Raw genomic sequence first — 17,738 nt, forward strand, 5'->3', positions numbered from 1 at the left:
TCAGGAATAAAAAAGTCGCAGTAACCATGACGGTATACAGTCGGATACTCTTTCAACAATTATTTAATTACGCTATTAAACCGATACACAGATTGGCTTAGCTTGTGCCATATAAAATCGTGCACGAATATTGTTTCTTACTGAAGTTTCGGGCCTAATCACTGGGAAAAATTCACGAAAGGTGTTCAAGGCAATCCATCGACGCTGAGAACTGAACGAGAATCTTTGTATATATCGTACAGCCTATTATACCACAAGGTTCTCACTATGGCTTCCACGAACTTCGTCTCTACGTTACAAGCTCGGTTACTACGCGATAAATGCGGCCGTGACAAAAGGACAGCGTGAACATACGCGACACAAAGCAATTTAAGAGACCGGCCCAGATGTCACAAATTGAACAACGCCTTCACTCGCTAAATTCTCGCTCAGGGAATCTGCATGCGCGAGAGCATGGCGCACCACCCACCGGTGTGTATGTAGGTGTGCTTCTTCATGTCGGACTTCTGGTGGAAGCGCTTGCCGCAGAAGTGGCACGGGTAGGGCCTCGTGTCCGAGTGGATGAGCAGGTGCGTGGACAGCGTCGAGGAGCGCTTGAAGCGCTTGCCGCACTGGCCGCACGAGAAGCAGCGCTCGGCCGCCGCCTTGGCCTGCGCGAGACGACGCACAGCTTGTAACGTCGTCTGCACTCTAGCCGAAGCGTTGCTCGGGCTAGCATCTCGTTCTTATTCTGTAATTTTGCGTAGGAGTCAACGGGGTAGCCAATCGTGGTGATGGGGATGTTATAAGCGCAGGTCAATATAAGCAAACAGCTTTTACGAACGAAACTCTTTGTGAATTCTGCCCTAATTTCCCTGATCACGAATGAAAGTGTCCAGGGAAGCTAGGTCTAGGGAAAGTTGACCCGAAGGTTGTGGCACGAAGCTACAGAAAAAAAAAACGCAAATTGCACGAACGTTTCTCTTTCACGAAATCAGGGGCTCAGCAGATGGTATGCGTGGTTATAGAGCGAATTATTCGACAGATCGAAGGGCAGGAACCAGAGTATGGAACCGTAACTGTACGGAAGACGGAAGAAAAAGAAACTTTATTTTTGATCGAAACGGAATTCAATCGCACAACCTTACGATTTTTTTTTCACCTCGGAGTGAAACTTAAAGAAAGAAATAATGGTTTTCGGTTCAGGCTGGCCACCTTTTCTGGAGCTTTTCATCCATGCATTGTTTGCACTTGTGCCTCAATTATGCTACCTCATTTGTAAATACATGCCAATTTCCCGCGATTCTAGAAGTACCAGCACCGTTAATACGGTTTGCCGCGCATCGCGTCAGGGGCAGGGGGGGGGGGGGTGAATGTTAGTAATATATGATCGTTCAAAATTATCTATGATCGTTCAAAAATACAAGTGCTTCCTAGCTGGGTGATGGCGTTTGCTCGGACTGGTATGTAAGTTGAATTAAGTGCAATAGAAATGACATATTGCTTCTGACATGCGCTTTCGCAACGTGATCTTTAAATCGAAACTTTCTAGCCGCCGTGGTTGCTTTGTGGCTATGGTGAGGCCGCTAAGCGCCAGGTCGCGGGATCGAGTCCCGGCCACGGCGGCTGCATTTCGATGTGGGCCAAATGCGAAAACGCCCGTGTACATAGATTTAGGTCACGTCTTAGTCCCGTCCTTCGGTGCGGTGTCACCGATTAAACGGGCTATTGTACCACTGCATGTTGACCAATAAATACTAGAAGTGAGCGCGCCGACGTTCTGCGTAAAAAAATCAAAGCCCCTTTCTTAAAGAACTATTGTTCAACGCGAAGCTTTCCCCCAATGGGGCAAACTTAATCCAGGTCCAAAGCCAACGACCACGCAACGAACCCAGGAAATGCGGAGCGACCCGATGCTATGCATATGTGACTTGATTGCTTGTTTAGGATTTTATATTTTGAACGTTTATATTGAATGAAGACACATTTAGTTAAGTTGCACAGCCTTTATTTTAGATCATGTAGGGGTGGATTACACGCACACACTTGCACAGTATTGCCTTGCGCGCTGCACCCGTCCTGCACCCGCGGCCTACCCATGGTGACGGCCGGGAATGCATTGCGTGACGTGCGGAATGCAAAGCAGATATGTGCAGTTCGTCTGGGCAGTGTGGCGTTCAACCATCATTCTTTAAGAAAGCGGCTTTAGCTCGCGCTGGCGGCTAGGGGCCAGGAACTGCTGGACACATATGGGACCTGAGAAGAAGGTTCCACCCCATCTGGTGCCAGCGCGCACCAACCGTCACTAAGGGCTCAGCACAAAAGTTGATTCGCTCTCTCTCTTGAATTTTTTTTTCTAGATTCTTAGACGAGCCCGTATTCACGCGCACTTGCTGTCTCCGATAAGCAGGGAAGCGCAGTTAATCGCGGCAGGGGTGGTGTCATGCCTAGCAGACGTGACATGCACTTCCAGTGAACTTCGTGTGCATGCGCTAACTCTTGCTGAGCTCGTCCCTTCGCGCCGTTATCAGGCTCTGACCGGTCGGCCAGTCGACGCTGGCGCGGTACTGCGAATGTAGTGTTCCACGTAGATGTGTAAGTTAGCTTTCCTGCAGTGCGTTTTCGGCGCTCACGGACGAATCAGTGAGACATAGAAAGCTTCGCTTTAAGAAATCAATAAATCACTGCACAAACGTCGTACATATAATGCCGCCTCACATGAATCTCTAAAGCGCATAGACCTGCAAATGAAAGCCCGCACTATATTCAGCGGCTTTGATTTTCTACAATTTCAAATATTTGACGTACGCGATACTTATGCAGCTGCAAGGTAGGTACCACGGGAAGCTCCGGCTTATATGTCGCAGAATTTTATCGGCAAAGTAGCGCCAGTTGTCACATCTTTGTTGGGCGTGAGAAAACAATAAATCACGACATACAGCTTGTACATACGACGCTGAACAGTATAAATCAGGAGTCCCCATGTAACTTGAGCCAATCATTTAAAGTATGCAAATGCCACGTAGCTGGACAGAACCAAGGTAACGATGTTTGCCGTCGCTTGGAGATACTGAGATTAGTCTTTCTTGCATTCCGCTTAATTACATAATTCGTCTTAATTAATTAATCAGCTTTTCAAATATTATAGTTACAGGAAAAAGGTCAATGAGAAAATTGTGGAGCAACATGAAAAACTCCCGATACAGCTTACTGTTCCTCAATACGTGCTACATAAAAGTGTTTTTCCAAGCGTGGGAAAAGCCCGCGAATGCACGCAAAGTGCACATGTATATGTAGATGTAGCCTATCAGTGGCATATACCCACTTTAGGGGATTGGCCAAGAGCCAGGTAGTTGCATAGAATAATAATAATAATAAAAAGTGCCTCGAGCGGGCAGTCGCGCGGCACGTTTTCGTCTTCCGTCGCGCGCTAGGGTCCGGGGGAGGAGAGCAAGGGGGGCGGTGACGTTGTACTGCTTATTCCACGGCCGCTCGCGCCATATCTTGAATGCTATCTGCTTGATGGCAGAGTTTAGGCGTTTCGACGGCTCATACCTTCGAAACTCAGCAATTCGAAACTTCGAAACTTTACCAGTTCGAGCGCTTTTTCACTACCTGAAGGCAACAGACTTGAGTGCCCGACTATAGACATCCTACACCGAAGTTTTCTCTCTCTCCCTTTCACTCCCCATTCCCCTCCCCACTTGTAGGGTAGCAAACTGGACTCAGTCTGGTAACCTCCCTGCCTTTCCTTCTTCCCTTCGCTCTCTCTCTTTCATACCTTTGTGCGTGCTGAGCTCTCGCCTCTCAGTTTGCGTTGAAGCGATAGACAGCACGAAGGTCACTTCGCTCGCTGCTGCTGCCGCGCTACCTCACGCCAGCATTTTGACAGCGAGTGTCCGTGCGCATCGAGTGTGATGTGTTCATATTTGTCTGTGCGCGCTGACAACATCCTTGTTAATTTAGCTATTTAGTTAGTAAGCGAATGTTTGCAAGTATATACGGCCGATAAAACTACTATCCTTACTTCGTTTAGCTGTTTATTACATTGCTATCGCATTCGATGCTTCGCATTTCGGGCAAAGCTGCGACACCATTTTAATGAAAGAGCCATCTCGTTGCATACGGGAATGATCTTGCTCACACAAAAGTAAAAAATGACCTTATATGACGCATGTTTGTCACCATGCCATTCTCAAGGGTGGACAGCAATTCTTTTATCGACTAGGCAGTGCGAAAAGCGACAGGTACACGAAATTCGCCACGAACGTCAAGTTATAAGCTCGATCTCCATGGGGCACTTCGGATGCCGTGTGGCATCTAACGTATAGTCAGGCGAACTGCCTGCCCAGACAAGGTGTTTTCTTTACGCGAGAATATTTGCATCGAATCCGAAGCGTGGGCTTGTGAAACTGCGATGTGTGCAAAGTGAGAACATTGTTCCTTGTCACTACTATGCGCACGGCACGCCTCTTATTCAGCAGCTTGCAAGCCGTTGAGCAAAAAAGTGCTACTGGGGACTTGGCAGCTAGGACATATAATATCAACGAAGTGAGCGGCTCTCTCAAAAATTTTAGTCAACGCCAGCTTAGATTGAAGACTGTGAATGGGACATTTGGTCATGAGCGCGTATGTACTCACATTCTATTGGCTATCCTCATTATCACATCTCATTACCCTTCTTTCTCTCCTCTTTTTTTTCTCTCGATCCTTAAAGAAGAGTAGCAGGCTACGGGACTCTCTAGGTTTCCTCAATATATTGTGCTCCCTCTCACTAAAGCTTCGCTTCAAGTAGGCTTCTGCAATGGTGACGGATTCACATTTCTTTTGCACCTACTAACTGCGTGCGGCCTTTGGAACAACACGGGTAATCTTTTGTACAAGACAAATTTAAGCTGGTTTGCCATCATTATTCTTTGGCGGTGCAAATTAACTTGAACCATATCGAACCGGTTTGAATTGTTATGTTTTCGTTCCGGGGTTGAACCTGAACTAAATTGTTTTCGCCGAGCGGGAACGAAAACGAGAAAGAAAAGAAAGTTTTGTTTTAGTCGCAGGAACATAAAGCACGTGACTTGTATAGAAATCTACAAGGTGAAGCAGCTTTCCCTTTCGCGAAACTTAATTTACTTTGCGAGTTTCTGACCCGCCGTGGTTGCTCAGTGGCTATGGTGTTAGGCTGCTGAGCACAAGGTCGCGGGATCGAATCCCGGCCACAGCGGCCGCATTTAGATGGGGGCGAAATGCGATAACACCCGCGCAATTAGATTTAGGTGCACGTTAAAGAACCCCAGTTGGTCGAAATTTCCGGAGTCCCCCACTACGGCGTGCCTCATAATCATAAAGTGGTTTTGGCACGTAAAACCCCATAGTTTAATTTTTTTGTGAATTTCTGGAGTACTCATTTGCATACCGGACACGAATGTGTACAATATGAAACGCGTAAACATGTCAGGTGCGGAGAGAGGGTAGATGCATTCGCGAAGCGGCGCATGTATCGCGCTTCTTCTTCTATTTCGCTTCGCGCTTTAGTAATTTTGAACTATAGGTCTGAATTCTGCTTAAGGACCTTTGCATAGCAAGCGCAGCTATACCGCCGTGAAAAATGCGAGTCGCAAAATATCGCGCTTCCTACAATGCTACTCAACGTAAGCGTAATCTCGCGCACTTTGCCTTCCGTATCTCTCAGAGATATTTGGGCACTGCTACGCATTGTCTTTTTCCACGACTACTACAAACCTTGAACGAGAGATGCGGCGCGCACCGGACATAGTCGTTGCCAGGAAACGAAGCGCGACGGTGCTTGTCGGCGGGGTCGTAAAAATGAAGCCGAGTGAGCTGCCGCTAATTGAGGATCACGAGTGTCGCACTGTATGACCTTATCTCACGTCGCTTCGCGCGAACCCTCACCAGGTTTGGGCATCGCACACAAACAGGCGCGATGCGTCGATCACCCGGTTGCGACCGTCATGTGTCAACTTTGCCTACAGTATACATTACGCCGGTGTAACGCCACAAAAGAAAAAAAAATGCAGCCGGGAGTCGAAAGGATATATATCCCGCCCGCCCTTAATCTCGGAGGAGCCACTCTCCCTGCCAACAGAAACGACGTCACTGCGTCGTCGCCTTCGCGTCAAGCGCGCAATACGCCTGCAAATCACAAATGAACAACGGCAACGTGAACTCTGGGATTGCCGTGAAGCGAAGAGGTCACGAAACTGCCTCCTAAAATTCGTCGCCAGACAAGGGAGAGAAAGGAGGAGGCGTAAGTCGGGGCGTAACGTGAACCCTCACTTTCTATGTGAGAGGACGTCGATGTTCGCTTGCGGTCGGTGCTACGGGAGGGAACCTCTGGTGAGTGGAGGGTACCTCTCGCGCCAGCGCATCTCAACATTTCACTCGCTTATCTCCGCTATAACCGTTTAAAAACATTCTTGCGGTAGAACGGGCGGCACTTTAAAACCTTCTCTGCGTAACCGAAAATTGAGACTGAGCCTGTTGAGGGTCCCTTTAATGTCGGCGTAGCAGGTGAATATATATGCTCTTCTGGCGCTCACACTTCAGATGAACTGTCTAATTAAGCTGCCTATCCCTGCATATAGGAGACCAGCAGGGACGAGGGCAATATCGGCGTCAGTGTACGCCCTTATTCTATTTTTCTTTTTTTTTTTGTGCGGTGACACCGGCCATAGGAAATCTAAATCTTGTACACCAGTGCCCGAGCGCACATATGCATTTACCATAATAAAATATGGTTTTTATTAGCGCAAGGGCGAGATATGGCCAAAGAGCGCCACTACGTAGACAGGGTGTTTAAGCGAACACTTTCGAAAATTCTTAAAGGTTGCCTATGGCAGATAGGATAATTCTATTTCATGAGATGGTCAAAGCGAAGCGGCGGACACTACTGCGCAAAATATTTAAATGCATGAAACAAAAATTCACGAATAAACTTTCTAACCAATTACCTTATGGCCCATATTGCAATTTACAATGAATTCTAGCCGTGGAGTTCGCAAGGCGGATCCCCTTGGAACGAATTCTCGGGATCAGATCAGTTTCGAGATATTAATTCCCGAACTAGTTCCTTTTATGCTTCAATGCATAAAACGACGTTTTGTTAAGAAGGTAACTAGAACGCCAATGCATTTGTCCGCAAAGTTGAGGAATTAATACTTCAGAACTGGTGTCATCTTGAGGAGGAGGAGGAATGAACATTTGTTGCGAGAAACAGCGAGAAATTGTTCTTTCTTCGCCCTATCAATAGGTGGGCGGCTCTCTTAGTCCAGAAAGCCGTTGGCTAATGCCGCAGCCCAGGCCCGGTCCACCAGACTTCGCTGATCTTCCAGGCTCTGTGCCTTTAACATTGCCTCCCACGTTTCTTCGATCGCTTGTAGCGGTTCTGAGGCATCATCTTCACTGTTGTTCTCGCGGCGTGGGCACACAAACACCATGTGTTGCAGGGTGTCTGGTACCTCACAATATCGGCATAGGTATGAGAATTTGGTGGGGTGCATCCGGTGCATGATAATTCCATGGACATACGTATTCGTTTGTAGTCTACGGAGGGCGGTGGTTTCTTCCTTGCTTAATTTTGGATGTGGTAGAGGATATTCTCTTTTTTCCAGTCGGTAATGTTGCAATATTGCGGCGTAGTTGATGGAAACGTCCTCCACCCTCGTCGCTTTCCGGAGACCGTGCTGCAGGAAATTCCCGCTGGTATGCTCTCGGGCGACAGCATGTGCTGCTTCGTTTCCTGCCAGGTGTTCGTGGCTTGGGGTCCATGCGACGTAGGTTTCGGGTTGTTCTTGGCGCCTTGTTATTTCTTTTAGAATCTTCACTGCTGCGGCAGAAATTCGGCCTTTTCGTAGGTTTCTACATGCCGTTTGCGAGTCGCTCAAAATGATTGCTGTGTTTTTGCATGTGGCGATGCCGAGGTCGATGGCCACTTCCTCCGCCGTTTCTGGATTTCTGGCCGGTATGGTGGCAGCGACTAGCTCATTCCCTAGGTTGTTAGTCATGGTAATTGTGTATGCTCTCCTACCTGGGTATTTTGCCGCATCTGTATATCTCGTGTTGAGGTTCTTTGAGTATTTCTTGCTGAGCGCTCTAACCCTTGCTTGTCTTCTGTGTTTGTGGCATGTTGCGAGCTATTGGAGCGACTGAGATAGAGTCACGAAGAAGTGGCGGCAATCTGGCTTTCGCGTCTGAGTCTGCTATGAAGTTTTCGCTGTATGCGAGTTTGCGAAGTACTGCTCTGCCTGTTTGAGTCAGCTTAAGGCGTTCCAGCTGGCTGGCTCTGTGCGCTTCACTCATTTCTTCCCAGGTGTTATGGAGGCCATGTTTGAGGAGTGTCGTGGTTGAGGTCGTACTGGGAAGTCCTAGTGCGCTATTGATTGCTTTTCTGATGATGTTGTTGAGTTTTTTTCAATTTCAGCTTTCTTGAGGAGTAGATACGGGGTGCCATATGTGATGCGGCTTATAAGGAGTGCTTAAATTAATTGGACGGTTTCTTGCTCTTTAAGTCCTGTTCTTTGGGTGGTTATACGCCGAATGAGATGGGTTACTTGTGTTAGGGTCTTCTGAAGCTTCGGAAGTGTAGCTGCGCCAGAACCATCTTTATGTATTATGAGGCCAAGGACGCGGAGGGAGCGAACGTGAGGGATGTCCATTCCATTGAGTCTGACCTTGGGATCTGGAGCGACGTAGGCTGGTGGTCTTTCCCGGGTCCTTGCCTTGAGGATAAGGAGCTCTGATTTTTCGGGGGCGCACTGGAGACCGCATCTTGAGAGGTACTGTTGTATGTGATCGATTGCCTCTTGGAGGGTATTTTGCTGTTGGCCGGTTGCGGGCGCTTTTGTCTATAACGTTATGTCGATGGCGTATATTGCATATCCTAAACCTTCCATGCCATCTAGTTGTTGCGGGAGCCTAATCATGGCGAGATTAAACAGCAAAGGTGAAATTGCTGACCCTTGTGGAGTTCCTTTGTTGGGCATATCGAACCTGTCGCTTCGGATGTTGCCGATACCCACCGTAGCCGTGCGACCTTTGAGGACGTATTGGTAGGTCCGGATTCCGCAGTTGGTGTTTTGGAGGTTCTGGAGAATTGCTTCATGCTTCACATTATCGAAGGCTCCTTTTACATCTATTGTTAAAATAGAGAACTTTTTGTGGCGTTCTAGGTAGTCCAAGAGGTCTTCCTTGAGCTGTAGTAGTATATCTTGTGCTGAGAGGAGCTGTCGGAAGCCAAACATTGTGTCAGGCATGAGTCCTGAGTCTTCGAGGTATGTGGTGAGGCGATCGTGAACCATGTGTTCGAGAAGCTTTCCAGCGCAGGAAGTAAGGGAGATGGGCCGTAGGTTGCTGATTTGTAGTGGCTTGTTGTGTTTTGGGATCATAATGACTTCTGTGTGCTTCCATTCTGCCGGGAGCTCACCTTTTTCCCAGCAGTTATTCATGTAGTCGAGGATTCCATATAGGGCCTTGTCTGGGAGGTTTCGTAGGACCTTGTTCGTCACCTTGTCATTTCCCGGCGGTGTGTTACGGGTCGATTTGGCAAGAGCGGCATGGAGTTCAGGAAGCGTGAAGGGGCTGTGGAGGGTGAGGTTTGGTTCGCCTTTCTACGGTCGGGGATCGGTAACCTTGGGGGCATTGTCTCCGACAAGTTTACGTTTGATTACTTCCAGAATGTGTTTCTCAGTTCCTGAATGGGAGTTCATGATTGTCTTGAGGTCATGTCTTTGTTGGCTCTTGGTTTTGGTGGTAGCTAGAAGGGCTCGCAGTATATGCCAGGTCTTCTTCGTGCTGAGTGTGCCTTGAAGCTCGTCGCACAGCTTATGCCAGTTCTGACTGCTCACTTTATCTCCGTATTCTTCTGCTTGCTTTGTTATGTGAGCGATCCGTTTCTGAAGTTTGCGGTTAAGCTTCATTTTTTTTCCATCACTTCAGTAGTCCTCTTCTGGCATCCCAAAGATGTAGGAGGTGAAAGTCTACGGCCGGCGTGTCCATTGTGAGTTGGATGACTTTCGTGTCTTCTCCGCCATCTTGACCATTTCGGCGAGCCACTCTTCAATATTTTCGATGTTTTCTTCGATGTCATGTTCTCGGAAGGCCTTCCAGTCCGTCAGCCTTGCCGTTCCGGTTCTGCTCGGCTTCTTATGGTGCAGGATTTCAAGCTGGAGGATGTGGTGGTCGCTGCCGAGATTTTCTTCCAGTCGGGTCCATTCCGCGTTGGTTATTTCTATTGTAAAGGTGAGGTCGGGATTTTTATCCCTGGACACACTGTTGCCTATTCTAGTCGTTAGTTTCGGATCATTCCAGAGGGTGAGGTGATTCTGTTGCGACGAATCGTGCACTCGCGCTCCTTTCTTGGTCGTGTGCTGGTAACCCCATGCTGTGTGGGGGGCATTAAAATCCCCCATTATTACGAGTTTATGGCCTTTAGATAGTCTTCTGGCTTGCGTGATGAAGTTTACAAAGTCGGATAACGGATCCCTGGGTGGACTATATAAGCATAGTACGTATAGTCTTTGGTGTGTCTTCTTCTCAGGTAACACTTCCACTAGGGTGTGTTCCACGGATGTTCCCTAGATTGCGTGATCTTGCGTGGTGAGATTTTTCTTCGTCAGGATGGCTGTTCTACGAGATCCGGTGTGTATATCATATCCCTGTATGCGCAGATTGGTGTGATAAGTTTCTTGGATAGCGATCATATCTGGTTATTCCAGTTTGGTCAGTTCTTGGAGGTTTGTTCTTTTGGTTCGGATAGAGCGACAGTTCCATTGCCACAGCTTCATTGGTAGTTGTGGTAATCTCTTCTCGATATTACTCGCCATCTTGTTCGATATCGTTGTTTTCGCCCTGGGCCATGGATTCCGGTCTGGCTGCATTGTGGAGGTCTTTACGTGCTTTTTTTTCGAGCCGTGTCGGTATTGTTGAGTAGCTTTTCTACTGTGGCGTTCGTTACGTGGTTCTGCTTGGCATAGGACACGAAGTTGCTGAGGTCTTGGAGGGTAGCATGGATAGGGGCCAGCTGAGCGGTTATGTGTTGCTGGAGCTGTTGTGTTATCTCCTTTGCAAAAGTGCTCATGGCCTCCTGGACCTGCTTATGCACCTCCATTTTTACAATTTCCTTGATTCTTTCTTCCGTAAGGGGCGGTGGGATGTTTGGCATTCCTTGAGGTTTCGAGGCTTGATTGGCGCTGTTTTGTTCTTTGCATCTTTGTATGAGCTGGTCAATGAGGACTTGCTGATTTTGGAGTTGTGCTCGCAGATCTTGGTCGGTTTCCGTGGGTTCTTGTACTCGTGTGTTTCCTCCTGCAGCGTCTGCATTCGTGACTCGCTTTTGTGAGTTGCGTGTACGGGATCCAGATCGTGATCTTGACCGGGCTCCATCGTTTGCTTGACCGCCTGTTGATTTGGAGTCACTTCTGGATCTTCGTGGACTGTGTAGTGAGCTACTGCTTGATACGGATAGTGCCGGGAAGTCCGAGTCTGAATTTGAGTTCCATCAGCGTTGCTGCTCTTGGATCTTGTTTTCCCATTGCAGTCTGATCTTGTACGGGGGTGGATTTGGTTCCAGTTTATGTCGGCACTCCTTTCCTGCTGTCTCATGGGGTTGTTGACAGATTTTACAACTGGGTTGGCAGTCATGGTCTTCCGGTTGATTTTCCATCCCGCATATGTAGCAGAAGTTGATAAGGGGTTTCGTGCAGATATCTTGCCGGTGCTTTAGTTCTCCGCAGGTTCTGCAGTATTGCACGGATTTCGTGAATGGTTTGCAGCGGTAGTCACAGCACTTATATATGATGTTGTATGGGACGTGTGGTCCGTCGAAGTAGATCAGTGCTGTTGACGATCTTCCCAGCATGCGTGTTGCAAGAACCGTGTATCTTGCGGATACTCGTAGCCCTTGTAGTAGTTCTTCTTCGCTCGTGCCTGGCGGGATGTTGTAGATTACGCCTTTGCTGATACCCTCTGGTGTCCTGACATGCGCTGTAACTTCGTAAATGGACCCTCCAAGCTGGATGCTCGTGATCCTGGGGAGCATGTCGTACGCTATGTCTTTGTTTGATGTACTTGCGATTATTATATTCTCGACATGCTGCACTTGAATCCTGATGTTGTCATAAAAGTCTTTTTGGGACCATGCACTTGCTGGCTCGGTCGATGGCATGTGTCACTGCCACCAATGTCCATTTGGAGAGTTGTAATCCCGCCTTAGGGCTGTAGATGATCTTCGTGTCGTCCACTGGCAAAGGCGGAAGTCTCGGTTTTCTATTATGTGGCATGTTTCCCGCATTAGGTATTGTTGCTCCGGCTTGCTGCGTTCGTAGTTGGTCTGCTTCCTCGGCTGTGGGTTTTATATGCACTTGAGTCTTCTTGCCTCTCCTCTCCCATGTGTGCCATTTTTCCTGGATTTTTATCGCCTTTCCGCTGCTCTCGTCATACGTCCACTCCGCTTCCAGTTGTTGCTGCTCTTGTATCGTATCCACCTGCATTTCAATGCTGTTGTTTTCCTGGTTCAGTTCTCGTGCAGTTCTTGCTGCGTCGGATGCGTCAGTCATTGGTACACAGCGGCAGCGCCGAGTCGCTCTCGAAGAGAGCGAGCGGCGGCTCACGAGCACTTACGAGCCACGGGACACGCTCCGCGGGTCACGGGTCACGCGCGTTCGGCTGGCCGCTTAGCCTTGTAGGGTTAGCTCCGTTGGCGTGGCGTGAAACCTTCAAACGGCAAAAAATGACGGTAATTCCACGCACCGCTCATAAGATTGATATCCTCCGGTACCACTTCCGTGCCGATTCCGTCGATGCCACAGTTTTCGATGAATAAAAGCAGGTGTCCAGAAAATTGCCGAAAAATGCAGGAGCCCATGCGGAGGTGCGTCAACACTGCTTAGCCGCACCGGCACCGCACCCGGTGTCATCCTGAGAATTCGTTTTTTAAATGAACGTATTAACACCGTTTTCGCGCTCACCAAGACAGCATGCGCTGTGTCCTCGTTACCATCTAGTTTTTTTTTTTTATGCGTGCTTTGTCTGCGTAGTGCACCGATCGCCCGGTCATCACGAAGTCAGCCGTTCAGTTCAGTTGTGGATCCTTTGAAATCCCTTTCAGGACGCCGGTATCTAGCGCGCGAAACACGTACGCCCGTTTCCACTTCGCATTCTATTTTCGTGTTTTTCGCGCCACTGCTTTGAAACGAGCAAAAATATAACTGGGGGAAATGTAGTGAGCCGGGAACTGCTAAATATTATGTTTTCGAACGTAATGTACAATTTGACATCTGAGCATACGCAATTATGCAAGTAAATATAACTTTAGGCAATTTATTTTGACTGATTAGCTTATCGATGATAACAGAAATAAAATCACTAGCCGTGCACAAGGCGACTGCTAACAAAATACTGGCACCATCGTCGTATCTCGTTTGTAAACGCGACGCCCATTTACGACCGACAAAGTCAGTTCTCCTCGCAACAGTATAGATTCTCTATATATGCAGGAGATCCTCCATTTCGGGGTTGGTATACCACACCTGTGCCGGCTGCGCTGGCAAGCTGGCGGCGGCAGCGGTCGACGGTAACGCCGCCGCGGTCAGAGGCTGGCAGACGCCCCACGAAAGCAGCTGCAGCGACAGGCATCCCCCGCAGCACGCTGCCGCCGCTGCGAAGGGCACTCCGTGTGCCTGCGGGCCGGCAGCGAGCGGCGATGGGTGGTGGATGCCGTAGCAGGGCGTCGGGGGCAGCAGCACCAACTGCTCGGCCACGCCCAGGGACGGGTAGTGAGGCATGCGCTCGTGGTCGGCCTCGTGCTCGCCGCTCGCGCCAACCTCTGCGAGAACGTGCGCCGATTATCAAACGGTGCAGGTACGAGGCGAGAAAAGACGATGAGGGGAAAAAGCAGGCAGCCGAAACGCTCCTTAGGCTTTAGTAATGCTCCAAGACTACGACTTGGGCGAGCTAGCATTACTTCACAGTGGGGAGCGAACACTGCGCATCGCGTCTTTGAAAGGGGTCAAGAAATGTGCGGATCCCATGCGCTCTGGGAATCGGTTAGAAAGCGTAGCTTTCTCTGGTATTTACGTGGAACACGGTTCTTGTTTAACGACCATATGCAAAGATATAGCGCGCGTGCGCGCGCGCTATATAGGCCATAGCGGCCATATAGACAATAGATATAGACGCACGCACGCACGCACGCTTGAGCTTAGTTGTGAGCTTTGGGAATTATGACAAGCATGTTCGCATACGGCCCACATTGCTCGAGTGTAGCGCGGAGCGTTCTCGCGTTGTCAAGGACGCAGCAGGAATACAATGATGGGCATCCCTGCTGTGGACTAGTGCACGGGTCTGGCGCCTTGCTTCGTGTATGTCTACGGTATCGCTCTCCTTGGGGAAACCTTGTTCGGTGAAGACTCATCCACACTTGCTGACATCGTGTAAAGACGAAAGCACATAATGGGCCTGCGTCAGAGCACGGACTATCACTCACGCCTGGTTTCTCGTATGGAAGATCAAAGACAGTAAGAGCCGCATGCCGAAGGCCACCAACAACGCTGGACCAACTTCGCTTGCGAATGATGAATTCGGCGTCAGTTCTGTGCGAGTATTGCGGAGAAGAACACGATGCGGGGAGGGCTCACCTTTGAGAGATAACTGGTCTGTGGCTGAGGGGTGCGTGTCTCGTAGGATTGCCTCGATGGAGAAACCGAAGGCCGGCTTCATCGTGGATGTCCCTGAAGAGTAAGAGAGAATTAAATTACAGCAGAACTCATCTCACAACGATTGTCGATGGTAATGAGATTAGCATTCGAGCAGTGTAGTGAGACGCCGTATTCCCGAAGTCACGTTTACTTAACATCTGTGGTGGTCATTCTGAGACTTCCGTTGGTTCGGCTATACGGGACCTAAATCGGTGTCCTCCCCCGTTGCTTTGGCACTCGCTTGCCAAGGTCGCCCATGAGTATGGCGGCATGAAGGCAATGGGATGACGTTATTGAAGGGATAATGATCGTAAAGCAACATCGTGACGACGACGTAAACATGGTATAGCCAAGACTACATTAAAAGAGTCGGATGACGAAGCCAAAATGACGACGACAAAATGACCGCAATGGTATCACGACCAGGGTATGACAACGAATGCATGACGACGACACAATGACGACGATGACATATCAACGGTATGCGGACAATCGGATGACGACCATGGAGTAGCCACTGTATCATGAAGCCTGACGACGACGATGGGGTGATGACGACCGCATGACGAGAGACGACTGACGAAGCTTGAATGAGGATGATGCGATGACCACGATGGCATCGCCATCACGAGAACATATCTATTGGCCCAAGCTATTAGACAACTTGGCTTACTAGGCTGGCGTAGGAGGCATGCCGACGAGGGCATCACGAGAGTCTGGTTACAAAGCTGGAATGAAGACGATGTAACAAACATGACATCATCACGACCGCAACCAAGTGACCCATTCTGGTAGACAACTTGGGACACTGGGTCGGCGTAAGTAGATAGATAGATAGATAGATAGATAGATAGATAGATAGATAGATAGATAGATAGATAGATAGATAGATAGATAGATAGATAGATAGATAGATAGATAGATAGATAGATAGATAGATAGATAGATAGATAGATAGATAGATAGATAGATAGATAGATAGATAGATAGATATTCAACACACCTGAAGTAGGCAAATAATGATAATCGTATTAAAAATGCACCAGATGACTCAGGCCATCACCTTATGCACTATGCGTAACACTGCTGATGGTGTCCTCAGCATAGCAATCAGTCTGCAGGGACACCTCGAAGACCCTTGCAATCACACTTTTTGGTGTCAGCACTGCAGCTTTCGCCGTCATTGTCGATGCTGTCGTAGCTGTTTGTGTCCACAGAAACACAATTTGCGTCTTATGTATGTATCTGAAAGAGTCCTATCCCCCAAGTTTGCCGATCCAGGCCTCTGTCTAAGCAAAATCTAGCTCTAGATTTTGCTTAGATTTTGCACCACCTAAGTCTCTAGCTGTCAGTCCCGTCGTGGGATTAGCCGGGTGTGCGTTTTATTGCGTTTTGTTGGACCCAATAAACGTTTACTCGCTCACTCCTTTACTCTAGCGGCTGCCACGGCAGTTTGGCATGACCGAATCGCAGCGGCTCCGCAGCAGTTCGTGTTATGGTGATGTATTTTGCATTAGGCCAATGGGGAACCAACCAGACGCTTACATACTGTTTCTATATCGTTCTTTAAATAGGTTCTTATATGTTCTTATAATTCGGTTTAACCAAGTTCGTCTTAAGGGGAGTCTACTACCAAAGTTGCTCTCATCTGGGTCCGCATTCATGCACAAAAAAGCTATTCTACTAGAATCGTTCGCAAAGAAAACTGTTAGGCCAATTTTGCTTCTGGACATACTATTGGCGAATGGGATATGCCAATGAAAAAAAAAAAAGCTTGTGGCGCGTCTCTTTTCTTCTTCTGGCGCAGACCTGGTCAACCACTCCCTACCACAAGCTGTTCCGAACAAAAAAGCTCCGTGACTTGAAGGCATGTTATTTTTTTTTTCGTTATCGCCACGTTTGTCACTATGTTCTGCTGTCCTATTCCTGTGCAGACTTCTGAGTGCCTCCAAATAACAGTGGCGGATATGCACCAGCAAAACATGCTAGACAATCGGTAGCGCACATTGCTGTAAATTTGAAGGATGACACATTCGCGGGAAAGACGTTGTACGGGGCATTCGTAGCAGTAGCCCCGATTATAATACACTCAGATACTCAGCTTCTTAGATGCGACATCCCTTAAGCTTCTGAACCTGCCTGTCGATGAAAAATCTGTTCTCCCTTTGATTGCAAGTTCTTCCTGCGCTGGTACTCAAAGTATTATCCTGTAAAGTTGTTTCTAGTGCACTTACGACAACTCTGACCTAAATTTTGCGTTTTTTTCTGCCTTGGGTTAACTCGTATATTTATAAAATGTGTCCCTTTACAGAAATGGATATTTTTGAAGAAGGCACCCTCTATTTGTTTATGCACATGTTTTATTTATTTGTTTGTTCTTGCAAAATATCCACGATACCGACGATATAAGCCGGTGGAAAGCTGTGCCATGAAATAAATCAGTCTGTTACATTATGGGCTTAAAAGGCAGTCGTCCTACAACCAAAACTAAATGTAACGCCTGGTGAAAAATTGTTAGTTCTAGGGTAATACAAAGGGTAACTGCCTTAGAGGGTAGTAAATGGGATATAATAGGGCTCAGTGAAGTTAGGAGGTCAAAAGAAGCATATACAGTGCTAAAAAGCGGGCACGTCCTGTACTACCGGGGCTTAGCGGAGAGACGAGAACTAGGAGTCGGATTCCTGATTAATAAGAATATAGCTGGTAACATACAGGAATTCTATAGCATTAACGAGAGGGTGGCAGGTCTTGTTGTGAGACTTAATAAGAGGTACAAAATGAAGGTTGTACAGGTCTACGCCCCTACATCCAGTCATGATGAGCAGGAAGTCGAAAGCTTCTATGAAGACGTGGAATCGGCGATGGGTAGACTGAAAACAAAATACATTATACTAATGGGCGACTTTAATGCCAAGGTAGGCAAGAAGCAGGCTGGAGACAAGGCAGTGGGGGTATATGGCATAGGCACTAGGAATAGCAGGGGAGAATTATTAGTAGAGTTTGCGGAACAGAATAATATGCGGATAATGAATACCTTCTTCCGCAATCGGG

General features: G+C 48.1%; 1 protein-coding gene across 1 annotated transcript in view; it reads right to left on the minus strand.

Annotated features, from left to right (window-relative positions):
- The window catches only part of LOC139052428 (zinc finger protein sens-like), a 16,047-nt gene extending 1,338 nt beyond the window's left edge, over positions 1-14,709 (minus strand). The window contains exons 1-3 of the mRNA XM_070529523.1: positions 14,628-14,709; positions 13,521-13,816; positions 470-650 (exon numbers count right to left, since the gene is read on the minus strand). Coding sequence (XP_070385624.1) covers positions 470-650; positions 13,521-13,816; positions 14,628-14,709 — 559 coding nt within the window. The remainder of the gene's footprint in view (positions 1-469; positions 651-13,520; positions 13,817-14,627) is intronic.
- Between the last annotated feature and the right edge of the window lie 3,029 nt (positions 14,710-17,738).

The sequence above is a fragment of the Dermacentor albipictus genome, unplaced genomic scaffold (assembly GCF_038994185.2).
Source record: "Dermacentor albipictus isolate Rhodes 1998 colony unplaced genomic scaffold, USDA_Dalb.pri_finalv2 scaffold_22, whole genome shotgun sequence".
NCBI lineage: Eukaryota > Metazoa > Arthropoda > Arachnida > Ixodida > Ixodidae > Dermacentor > Dermacentor albipictus.